This window comes from Primulina eburnea, chromosome 5 (assembly GCF_022965805.1).
Source record: "Primulina eburnea isolate SZY01 chromosome 5, ASM2296580v1, whole genome shotgun sequence".
In the NCBI taxonomy this organism is placed as follows: domain Eukaryota; kingdom Viridiplantae; phylum Streptophyta; class Magnoliopsida; order Lamiales; family Gesneriaceae; genus Primulina; species Primulina eburnea.
Genome location: NC_133105.1, coordinates 14,488,799 through 14,501,948, shown reverse-complemented (window position 1 = coordinate 14,501,948; position 13,150 = coordinate 14,488,799). Strand labels below are relative to the sequence as shown.

At 37.5% G+C, this 13,150-nt stretch overlaps 1 protein-coding gene across 1 annotated transcript; it reads right to left on the bottom strand.

Annotated features, from left to right (window-relative positions):
* Positions 1-336: 336 nt before the first annotated feature.
* On the bottom strand, positions 337-8,446 carry LOC140833048 (UPF0481 protein At3g47200-like). The gene is made up of 3 exons (XM_073197440.1): positions 8,351-8,446; positions 5,955-6,692; positions 337-908 (listed from the first exon to the last, which is right to left on the bottom strand). The coding sequence occupies exons 2-3, from the start codon at positions 6,661-6,663 to the stop codon at positions 349-351; spliced, it is 1,269 nt and encodes a 422-aa protein (XP_073053541.1). The 5' UTR covers positions 6,664-6,692; positions 8,351-8,446; the 3' UTR covers positions 337-348.
* Positions 8,447-13,150: the final 4,704 nt, after the last annotated feature.

Here is a 13,150-nt window from a genome sequence, read left to right as displayed (position 1 = left end):
ATCATTAATTCATGCCATTAAAACCTTTTAATTAGTTATTTTCAATTTTTACCTTATTTTGCTTGCAGTTGGATTACGTCATCATATTTTAGACCTTACATGCTCAATCGATTAGGAACGAATTTAGAATATACATAGTTTACAAATGAGATTCAAGATCGAATTACGATTCATTTGTATTAAAGTATAATCCATGTACGTATTTATCTATATTAATTGTATGGGTGTACACATAAAGTAAAACGAAACCATGAAATGTAAATTATATTAAAATAAAGACTGTTAGTTACAACTGAGTAAATAAATTTTGTACCCAATCGTTGACTCACAGGAAATCTGCTATAACAATTATTTGAGTCCAGAGAACACCGTTTGAGTTGCAGTGAGAAGGAGCAGTATGATAGCAGCTAGTATAGACATAATAGCCCAAGGGCTATTCAAGTGGTGTTGCTTCAAGTTCGCCATCCACCTATTTCTTCGTCGCTCGCAGTAGGCATTCACGCACTCAAAGATTTTCGAATAGATAAAATTTTGTCCATTACAAGAAACAAAGTCTCCGAGTTTAATGAACATGTTGGAAACCACTTTACCATCACCCAGCCAATTGTCCATAATCCCATGACGACAAAGTATTTCAACATCCCCCGAGGAATTGATCAAGCAATGAAGAAACGTCACATAATCTGTCACATAGTTGAAAGCGTCCCCAAAATACTGCTCGTAAGCAATGAGATTTCTGAAAAAAGACTCGGTTCTATCTCCAATATACAGAGGGGGCAACAGCAAATATCCATTTTCAAATCTGATATCGAACAACGACCCCCTCTCACTTCTTTTCAATTTCACATTGGCATTTCTAAGCTCCGTTGCAGAGTTGATAAATCGCCATGTACGGTGTCCATCATGTTGGTCCCACGTGCGGAATTTGAGATAATAAAACCCGAAAATAAAGAATAAACTGGACACCGAGATTTACGTGGAAAACCCCTAAAAATTATTAGGGTAAAAACCACGGGCAAGATGAAAAGAATTTCCACTATAATATTTTGTGGTGTACAACTCACTCACTGTGTTTCCAAAGAGAACACACTCTCTTAATACATGAGAATAAACACCTCACAAATATTATAGAACTAATAGGAGAGAAGAGAGAAAACTCAAGATATTGCTTGAGATTGGGATGCTCCAACTGATGAAGGAATGCATCTATTTATAGATGCAATTCCTCGTCTGAACAAAAAAGTTACGTTTCAAACTTATCAAATTTGGTCACACAATGTGTGCCAATTATTCCCCAACCACTACGTTTGAAATTCAACGAATTCATCCAATTCCAACATGCAATAAATGCTCTGCCGACATTTCTCCCACTTGGAGATTTGATTGAGAATCAAACACATCTCCACATATCCTTTCAATCTTGCCATTCCCTGCTGCTTACGTTTCTGCTAAGCCACTTGAGGATCTGCACCACTCAAACTTATCAGTGTTCACTGGCTTGGTCAGAAAATCAGCTATGTTTTCTTTCGTATGGATCTTCTGCATATCCACGCTTCCTTCTTCTACTACTTCTCGCACAAAATGAAATTGTACTCCAATGTGTTTCGTCCTGGAATGAAAGGCTAGGTTCCTTGCGATGTGCAAGGCACTCTGACTGTCACAAAACAAAGGAACACTCTCTTGTTTGTGGCCGATCTCCTCCAATAACCTTTTAGTCCATATTGCCTCCTTGCAAGCTTGAGTAGCTGCCATATATTTTGCCTCTGTTGTAGATAACGCCACAACTGTCTGCAGTTTTGAAACCCAGCTTACTGCTCCTCCTGCAAGTGTAAACACATAACCAGTAGTAGATTTCCTCTTATCAGGATCACCTGCATAATCTGAATCGACATAGCCCCTGAGTGTAAAATCCGATCCTCCATAACATAATGCAGCATTCGAGGTACCCTTAACATATCTAAGGATCCTCTTAACAGTACTCCAATGCTCTCGTCCAGGATTCGCCATATACCGACTAACTGCTCCCACTGCTTGAGCAATGTCCGGTCTTGTACATATCATGGCGAACATCAAACTTCCCACTGCTGATGCATACGGTACTCGAGACATCTCCATCCTCTCTGCTTCACTGCTAGGACACATCTCGGAGGATAACTTGAAGTTAACAGGAAGAGGGGTCGAAATTGGCTTACTATCTTGCATGTTGAAGCGTTGCAAGATTTTCTTCAAATAATTTTTTTGGGAAAGCCAAATCTTTCTGTTGCTTCTGTCTCGGTGAACTTGCATCCCTAGAATCTTGTTTGCTGGTCCCAAGTCCTTCATATCAAATTCCCTAGCCAACTGTGCCTTCAATCCTTAGACCTGATCTTTGTTGGGGCCTGCTACCAACATGTCGTCCACATACAACAGCAAAATGATATAATCATCACCAGACCTCTTGAAATACGTACAAGGGTCTGCACTCAATCTGTTGTATCCAAGGCTCATGTTATAGGAATCAAATCTCTTGTACCAACACCTCGGCGCCTGTTTGAGACCGTACAGAGATTTGTTCAACCTGCAAACCAAGTTGTCTTTGCCTTTTTCCGCAAAACCTTCTGGCTGGAGCATATAGATTTCTTCTTCAAGATCTCCATGAAGAAACGCCGTTTTCACATCTAGCTGTTCTAGATGTAGGTCAAACACCGCACACAATGTCAGCACCACTCTGACTGTTGTAAGCCGAACCACAGGAGAAAATATCTCATTGAAGTCAATGCCTTCTTTCTGAGCATACCCTTTTACCACCAATCTAGCACGATACCGCTCCACTTGGTTATTGCCATCACGCTTGATCTTATAGACCCATCTGTTTCCAATGGCTTTCCTTCCTCGTGGTAGTGAAACAAGATCCCAAGTTTATTCCTGTCTAATGCCTCCAACTCTTCTTGCATTGCTATCATCCACAAGGATACATCCGAGCTTTGAGTAGCCTCGTGGAAACTCGATGGCTCACCATCCTCTGATAATAGACAATATGCAATGTTGCTTTCAGTGACATAATCTGAAAGCCAACCTGGTGGTCTTCTGTCTCGAGTTGACTGCCTCACATTGGAAATATCAGACTCAACATGTTCTTGTTCTTCGTGCTCTGGTACTGCTTCACAAGAAACTTGACCTTCGTCTGTCTTATTCTCCACCTGAAATATAGTAGTTTCTGAATTCAGTGTGCCTTTGTCTCCCTTTACTTTATCTTCCTCGAAGATAACATCCCTGCTGATGACAAGCTTGTGAACAGTAGGATCCCACAAGCGAAACCCCTTTACTCCATCAGCATAGCCCAAGAAGATACATTTTCTGGATTTCGAATCCAACTTCGATCTTTCTTGCTCATTGTACAGAACGTACACCGGACTTCCAAATGTATGCAAATGAGAATAATCTGTCGGATTTCCAGTCCACATCTCCATCGGAGTCTTCAGATCAGTCGCCACTGAAGGAGAACGATTGATAATATAACAAGCGGTTTTGACTGCTTCCGCCCAAAATGAATTTTCTAGACCCGCAGTCCTCAACATAGCTCTTGTTCTATCCAACAAGGTTCTATTCATCCGCTCCGCCACTCCATTCTGTTGAGGTGTGTAAGCCGTCGTGAACTGTCTCTTGATGCCCTCATGTTGACAATATGCATCAAACTCGTCACTGGTATATTCTCCTCCATTGTCAGTCCTCAGACACTTGATTTTCTTTTCAGAATCAAGTTCAACCCGCGCTTTGAAATCTTTGAAGATCTGGAAAACATCTGATTTCTTCTTGATCGGATACACCCAACATCTCCTAGAGAAATCATCAATGAACGAGACAAAGTATCTCGCTCCTCCTAGGGATACAACCGGTGCTTGCCAAACATCCGAATGAATCGGCTCCAATATGCTTTTGCTCCTGGCAGTAGAAGTGCCAAACTTTAATCTGTTTTGTTTACTGGTAACACAGTGCTCACAAAAGGGTAGTGACACTTTTGTAAGTCCCGGCAGCAGCTTCCGTTCTGAGAGAATTTTCAACCCTCGTTCTGACATATGCCCGAGCTTTCTATGCCATAACACCGTTAATTCTTCTCCTGAACCAATTGATGCAACAGCTAGTTCTGCCTCTTTGTGTGTTTCTCCCAAAAGGACATACAGATTTGCAGCAACTTTTTCCGCCTTCATAACCACAAGCGCGCCTTTCACTATTTTCATGATCCCGTTCTCGATCCGAGTTTTGCACCCGATGTCATCCAATTGCCCCAAGGACAAAAGATTTTTCGTCAGTCCTTTAACATGTCGTACCTCCTGTATGGTGCGAATGGTGCCATCAAACATTTTAATTTTGATAGTACCGACCCCAGCGATTTCCAAGGCATGATCATTTCCCATGAATACAGATCCTCCTGAGACTGGTTCATAATGATCAAACCATTCTCTCCGAGACGTCATGTGCCACGTCGCTCCTGAATCCATAATCCATGTGTCACAAAATTTGTGTCTGCCTTCTGCAACAGTTGCTGCTTCGCTGAATAATATTTCACCACTGCCTGAAGTACTAGCCACATTTCCTTGAGAACTTTTATCGATACTCGTACACTCTCTCTTGAAGTGCCCTTTACCGCCACATTTAAAGCAGTAAATATTTTTCTTCTTACTTCTTGACTTTGATCTACCTCGCCTTTTACTCCCACTGGAGTCACGGTCCATAAATCTTCCTCTTATCATCGGTAAAGCCTCTGCCTGCTTCGAGCTTACCAACCTATCTTCCTTATTCTTGCGTCGGCTTTCTTCTCCGAGAACCGCAGTTAAGACATCGTCGAATCTTAGAAAACCCATAAGAATATTGTTGGTAATGTTGATGATAAGTTGATCATATGAATCTGGTAGACTTTGAAGTAGAAGCTCCGCACGTTCATTTTCCCCTATTTTATGCCCCATGGAAGTGAGTTGGGCAAATAGGGTATTTAGTGTGTTGATATGGTCGGTCATCGATGAGGATTCCGCCATCCGAAGAGTATAAAGCCTTCTCTTTAGGAAAATCATGTTGTGTAGGGACTTGACCTCGTACATCTTTGTCAGAGTATCCCAGATAACTTTTGCTGTTTTTATCTCAGAGATACTTGACAAAACTTCGTCTGCTATAGCCAAGTGTAAATTGGCAACAGCATTATCATTCATCTCATTCCACTTTCCATCATCCGTAATTTCCACCGGTCTATCTCCAATAGCCGCCAAGCAATTTTCTTTTCTTAAAACTGCTTGTATCTTTATTTTCCACAGCATAAAATTACTTCCGTTGAACTTTGCTATCTCGTACCTTCCCGCCATTATGTTTACAACAATTTTATAGACTGGACAAAATAATCCCGTCTTAAATAAAAAATCTCGAAAAATCTTTTCTGATGTGGAAGATCAGTCTAGGCTGCAACCACAGAGCATAATCAGAATTTTAAGAAATTTTAAACCAAGGCTCTGATACCACTTGTTGGTCCCACGTGCGGAATTTGAGATAATAAAACCCGAAAATAAAGAATAAACTGGACACCGAGATTTACGTGGAAAACCCCTAAAAATTATTAGGGTAAAAACCAAGGGCAAGATGAAAAGAATTTTCACTATAATATTTTGTGGTGTACAACTCACTCACTGTATTTCCAAAGAGAACACACTCTCTTAATACAGGAGAATAAACACCTCACAAATATTATAGAACTAATAGGAGAGAAGAGAGAAAACTCAAGATATTGCTTGAGATTGGGATGCTCCAACTGATGAAGGAATGCATCTATTTATAGATGCAATTCCTCGTCTGAACAAAAAAGTTACGTTTCAAACTTATCAAATTTGGTCACACAACGTGTGCCAATTATTCCCCAACCACTACGTTTGAAATTCAACGAATTCAGCCAATTCCAACATGCAATAAATGCTCTGCCGACACATCGTTCGTATTGTCGTCAATATCCAACGTAGTTAAGAGAGGGCGCCAGCTGAAATGTATCAACTCAAGTAAATGTTTTGTCTCATTCGAACTTTTCTCTATGTTCGATCTACATCCTTTTCCAGGGAATATGTTGTGCATAAATTTTAAAGCGAGGTACATTAACCTGCTATGGTTGTTTGGAACCTCAATCAGGTCAAACAATTTACACAGAACAAAGAATGGAATTTGATTCTCAAACAACATAAGATCCCAACTAATGCTGGCTCTCATCCATGCCCTTCCGAAGATGGGGTCATTCTTTTTTGTCGACTCATGAAACATGTTATACTTCCGTACTAATTCAATGACAAAACAACCGTCTAATACCAACATTTCCGTAAACTCTGCTGCATTAAGGCTAATAGGTTCGGCATAACATTTCCGTGCCTCTTGTTCCATTTCCCCAATAGCCGAGACATAAACCGATATATTATGTTCTTTGCATTCAAGAAGAGACTGTAGATACCGAAACTTGTGCTCCTCCATCATCTTTACATTATCTTTATCACGATGATAAGGGCCAATTGCTAAAATATGCGGTTCGTAGGCCCTATCATTGACATTTCGTAGATGGCTATGTAACTTAAAAATAAAATTTTTGGACTTTTCAGGGGTAAGGCCATCAAGTTTTTGACTTATGCTTATGCAAACCTGTCTTTCCTCACCTGGTTGCATATCTACTGAAATCTGGAGAAATGAAAGTCCTGTCATGAGAAAATCCATACAAGTATAATCAATAAGAGCAATCTAGCTGGCTCATAAAAAAATAATAATAACTTTGGGATTATTAGTTGAGCTAAAGATATCGTGTATGACATGCTTGGAGTGATTCACCTAAACGTGGACATTTATTTGCGATTAACGTGGAGTAAGATGAAAAATTATATTCTTACAATGCAATCGGTTCAGAATCCGGTGGAATCGATTTTATTTTACTTCTATCCTAGTCCAAGGGAAATCAAGACACCCTGCATAAACTATTTCCAGTAAGTTTAGTTAGCGTAAACTTATCGTTCTCGTTAAAACACACATCATTACTCTATTACACTTGGAGCTACTTTTTTCTGAACGCATTTGGCAATTTTTCACAAAATACATTCACGTAGAACAAATATTAAATTCAAATTGTTTTGGGGGTTACGAATTCAGTACGGGATTAAAAATATTAGCTTCACCCCTTCAAAACAACATAACAAGAGCCCTTGTAAAACAAAAACAAATAATCTATTTGAGGAGGAAACGAGCTAGAGATATTTTGTATCACAATTTGATTTTTATCTTCAAAGAATTTTCGTGATACATAAGGGCATTCACATCCGTCCACATTAATCTATGTTATTAACTTTTCATCTCTTCAAAAATTATGGGGTCCACGAGCCACATATTCATTACATTAACACCTTCCCATTATTAACACACACTCACATTCATTTAATATCAACTTTCATTATTTATGGGTCTCACTGTCCACTTACTCATTTTTTTTATTTTAATTAATTCAATATCTTTCTAATTTTTTTCAAATTTTACAACAAATATTATTAAAAATAAATAGTATTATTATTTTAAAAATAACTTAATTTCAATATTCATTAAAATATTAGCGACGGTTTGTGAAAAAGCGTCGCAAGTAGCGACGGGTTTTGAGAAACCGTCGCAAGTAGCGACGTTTTTCAATTTGCGACGGTTTACGAAAACCCGTCACTATTTGCGAAATAATGCCGTTCATTTTCTTGGCTAACATGGCAGCCAAGATTTGTAATTCATGCACCCACATTGGTGCATGAATATTAATGGGTGTTAATAATCACCCATTAATGCACCAATGTGGGTGTCCTAAGAACAATCGTTTACAGGATTAATAAAAAGGTTTCTAAAATTGGATGACTATAAACCCTTGATTATTATGGTTCCGTCACAGTTTAATTTTCTGTTTTTATATTTGTAAAAAATCACTAGTACAATCAACCATTCAGATTTAACTCGAAATTCATAATAATTTTAAAATGTTTGCATGATAGCAAGTAACAATCATCAAGTGCAGAAAAAAAGCTCACATCATCGATTCTCCTACGAATATTCTCAAACAAGAAACTTCACACTACAGCATGATGCAATTAAATAATTTAAAATCAAGAAAAGTATAGCCTTCTGCTCTTAAATTCTATTTCATGTTCACGATCAAATCAACAAAATCAAGCAATCCACAGACCCCACTTTCAAGATAGATACTAGAATGGTTAAATTATTGCCAACTACTACAGGAAAAGCCCGTATAAAAGTCAACCCGGAGAAATCTCCATCGAGGTTTTGATCCTGGCAGATAAATCAAAGAAATATTAGAGGGAAAGAAAGAACTTACAGGAAGTAAACGAGTAGTTTTCTATCGATTTTCAGCAACTTCTTGTGGTATTGCTCAAACTTACGTGCCATATTTATATTGTAGCATCAGGCGGACACCCCCGAGAACAAAATTCGTTGACTTTAAGTTATCGTAAGTTTGTACATTACCCCTTCTTTATTTGTTAAACCTTTCGTCGAAATGTTCTTGGGTCAATGCGCGCAACACCTCTCGTTGAAATGTTCAGAAACCAAATAAAACTCATCTAAATCAAATAAATTTAAAGAATTAAAGCGCACCGTTGGGATTGGCTCTTACAAGGTTACATGTTTAATTTCCATTCCAAAAAAAAGTTATTTCTAATTGAGTTTTATTGTTTATTTACCCCTTTTAAGAGATATAAAATGGTTCGATTTTCTTTTGGATAAAAAAAATTAATTTTTGGATATCTATAATTTTATGTTAACTTTGTAATGTTTTATATAATTTTATTTTTCAAATCTTTGATTTTAATATTTGTATATTTATATAGATTTATTAGAAAAATTAGATGATGTTTAACAAAAGTTGGGATATCTAATTTGGAAAAAAACAAAATTTAAAATCAATCATCCAAATAAAACCAATTTGTACATGTGTCTCTTTTCCTAGGAACACACGACTTTGGCAGACGATCCTAGCTCAAGGTCGTGCATCTAATAATATTTATTTCAACTTTACGACCTCAATTTTATCGGTGTATTTGCAAGAATCAATTTTGTTAGGGTACGTTTTCTCGCACTCAAGATCTTAACAGAAGTTTTAGAAAAATTTGTTTCGAAGTTCAAAACGTTTTATGCGTTGTATGATTTAAAATCATTCATATGAAGTTTAGATTTGATTTATCTTTACATATTAAATGATGACTTTATTATCTCGATGTTTAGGTGGTAATAACTCTTTTTGAAAATCTCAATGAACTTTCTTCAAACTTTTAATCAGATCCACAATCAGATATTTTGTTTTTCTCTTAGATTGTACTAGAAAACGAGGAGAAATTTGCATCGAGATTGGATTGCCGGATTTGTGTCGAGACTGGATGTCCAAATCGTCAAGAAAGAAAATCTAGATCTGATTTTTTTTCTTTTTTGTGCTTATTGCGTGTTATCAACTCTTCGATTTAATAAAATTATTATTTCAATCCCATCTGGATTCAGGATTCTTTATTTTTATTATTTAAAAGTTCTCATATGGTATTTTCTGAAACGTCTCTAAGTCTTTTTCGTTAAAATGTACTAGATTTTTTTTTAAATCCTTAGGCTTCGACCGAAACATATGTATGTATACACACACACAGACTATTGCAACAATAAAATAAACTCAATATCTATTTTACTCAAAAATCCCAAAATTCATAAAACCGTAAACGACAAACCAAACCTAAATCTAGCATATTTTTTTTTTCAAAAAATAGCATAACATCATAATCCTCTCTAAACCAACTCTTACTTCTAAAAGTCATAAAAATCTTTAAAGTACTATAAAATCATAACTGTGCGGAAAAACTAGCAAAGGTCCTCGGGTTAGAGCACCATCTGTCCAGTAGTTCAGTCATCCGACCCTTATTTCTCAACATCAAAATCCTCACCTGCTTCATTCACACCTAGTGAGTCTATTGACTCAGCAAGCTTTAACCATAGCAACAAGTAATACTTATACATCCACATGCAACAGTGAAAATAATTTTAATAAAATATCTTTATCATTACATGCATAAATTTTAACCTTTTCTTTCAGCATAAACTTTTCCTTTCATTATAAACATATACATTTCCTTTTGGGGTGAAATCCATTTGTTAATTGTGATCATCCTTTCATCTTTCGGTCGATTGATCATTCTCAACTGCAACTATGGTACCAGGCGGCGAGGCAACAGTAACCACTTTCCATTATGTGCCTTGGCCTATAGTTTGCGGGACCCTAGCAGCCAGTTTTCCATCACTAAGCCTTGGCCTATGGAAATTTGGTATTGGGTTCCCACGGGGCTTAGTCCCTCAATCAGATTCCACTAGGGTTTATTCCCTCACGAATTCCCGTTTCCTTACCATCACAATTATGTCACTTCATTCAAAACAATTTCAGTGTTTTCATCAGTTTATAAAATTGATGGTTCAGTTCGAGGACCTTTGAGGGTGCTTCAAACACAATAAATCAATAATCTGCAATAGCTTATGTTCTAAGAATGTTAACACCGATGAATTAAATCTAGTTTGGTGTTAAGACCAAGCGGAAAACACTCGAAGTAATCCTTCGTTAAGAAAACTGATTGGTTTTATATCTTGTGCAACTGAATAACTGAAAATCCGTAAACCCGCTGTAAATCGAGCCCCTAACATCCCTAACCTGCCATCCCCTTCTATTTAACAATAAACATCAAAAATCATGCAAGAAAAATCATGTTTTCCATGTATAAACCGTTAAAAACGAAAATACCGTAATGCTTTTATATTTTTCATGCAAGAACATATAATCACATAAAATATGGTATGGATGATGAGAAATAAGGAGTAAGGCCTGCCTTTGCGTGATTTAAGCATGAAGATTAAATTCTAGACGCGAAAGGCCGTTGCTGGAGAAATAGGGAATCTTTGCTGCGTTTTTCCTTCAAAGTCCACGTGAGTTGCTCTAAAACCTCTGGTGTGTACGTGTGTTTGGGGTGGGGAGATAAAACCCTAGGTTTCTAATGCTTTGATCATGAGTTATGAAGAGTTTAATTCTTTAGAAACTCAATCTTTTGATATAAATAATTGGGTAGAAAGTTAAGCCCAATAACGTTGGTATAATAGGTCCATTATAATGTAGGAAAAATATCTCGATTAGGAAGGTTTTGGAAAATAATAACTGATCCTCCAAAAAGTCATTGTTTTCGTCAAATATCGATTATCGATCTAAAATACGACTCGACATGTAAAAAAATCTCGGAAGACACCATTTTCGAAAGTTTCATTTTCAATGTGCCATATATTAAATAATTAAAAATAATCATTTAATCACGTCTCGGATAACCTTTGAAAACACAATTTTATGCATTCTAATAGAAAACAACATTTTTAAACATTTAAACATGCGTACAACATTTAATTAATGCAATTAAAATGATTTAATTAAGCACTTTCCTTTTTCCTAGATTATACATGTAATTGGATTACGTTATCGCATTTTGGACCTTACAATTCCTCCCTCCCTTAAATGAAATTTCTTCTTCGAAATTAAGACTCACCGAATAACTCCGAGTAGTCACTCCTCATGTCGGTATCAGTTTCTCAATTAGATTCTACTTCAGAATGATTTGGCCACTTGACTGTGAATCTACATAGGCCTTTCCTCATATGGCATATTTGGAGTCAACTGAGAGGTTCATAATTCAGCACGTGTGAAGAATTTGACATGTGCTTTTGTAGCATCGATATATGGAACATATTATGCACTCCAGCTAGCATCGGTAGCAACGTCACTCTATAAACTAATGCTCCAATCTTCTCTAGAACCTCAAACGGTCCTATGAACCTCGGACTGAGTTTGCCTTTCTTTCCAAATCTCATAACACCCTTCATAAGTGCTAAATCCACAAACATGTGGTCATCTACTACAAACACTAGCTCCCTTCGCCTCTTATCAGTAAAGATGTTCTGCCGGCTTTGAGCAGTCTTCATCCTGTATCGGATTTTGACTACTAGCTTTGCTGTTTATTTGATCAAGTCCGGTCCTAATTCTCTTATTTCACCAATCTTATCCCAATGTATCGATGACCTACATTTTCTCCCATAAAGTGCCTCATAAAGAGCCATACCTATAGACGATTGATAGCTATTGTTATAGGTGACATCCACTAGAGGCAACTTCAGTTCCCAGCTGCCTTAGAAATCGATCACACCAGTTCGGAGTAGATCTTCCAAAATTTGAATCACCCTTTCGGACTGACCATTGGTCTGAGAATGAAACGTTGTACTGAATAAAAATATTGTTCCCATAGCCAAATTAAGACTCTTCCAGAAGGACGATATGAACCTCGGATATCTATCCGAAACAATAGACACTGGAATTTCGTGCAGTTGTATTATCTCTCGGATGTATATCTTTGCGTACTGAGTCATGGTGAATGTCATCTTAATAGGTAGAAAGTGCGCTGATTTTGTAAGATAATCAAATATCACCCAAATGTCTATGAATCCCCTAATATTCTTTGGCAATCCTACTACGAAATCCATCGTAATATTTTCTCATTTCCACTCGTGAATAGGAAATGACTTAGACTTCCCTGCTGACCTTTGGTGTTCTGCCTTAACTTGCTGTCATGCCAAACACTCAGACACAAAACGTAAGACGTCTCGTTTCATGCCCGACCACCAATACATTGTCTGCAAATCCTTATACATCTTCGTACTTGCAGGATGAATGGAGTATGAAGTATTATGGGCTTATTTCATAACAACTTTTCTTAGTGAATCACCACTAGGAACCCATAGTTGATCTCGAAATTGAACTATGCCGTCCTCCTCCAACTACAACTTATGACCATTAGATTCATCTATCAGTCTCCATTTCCGTAATTGCTAATCGTAATTGAATCACCACTACACGGAATGAAATTGCATGATGAGTTTTGAATGTGCGAGGAATAAGCCCTCGCGCATATGCACGACCAAACCGGGCACATATGCGTGAGATGGGCAGAGAACCTCGCGCATATACGCCAAGAATGTGCGTGCATATGCGCGAGTGTGTGCACTTGAGATTGTTAAGTCCAGAGAGCGTCGCGCATGTGTGCGATAATACTGCGTG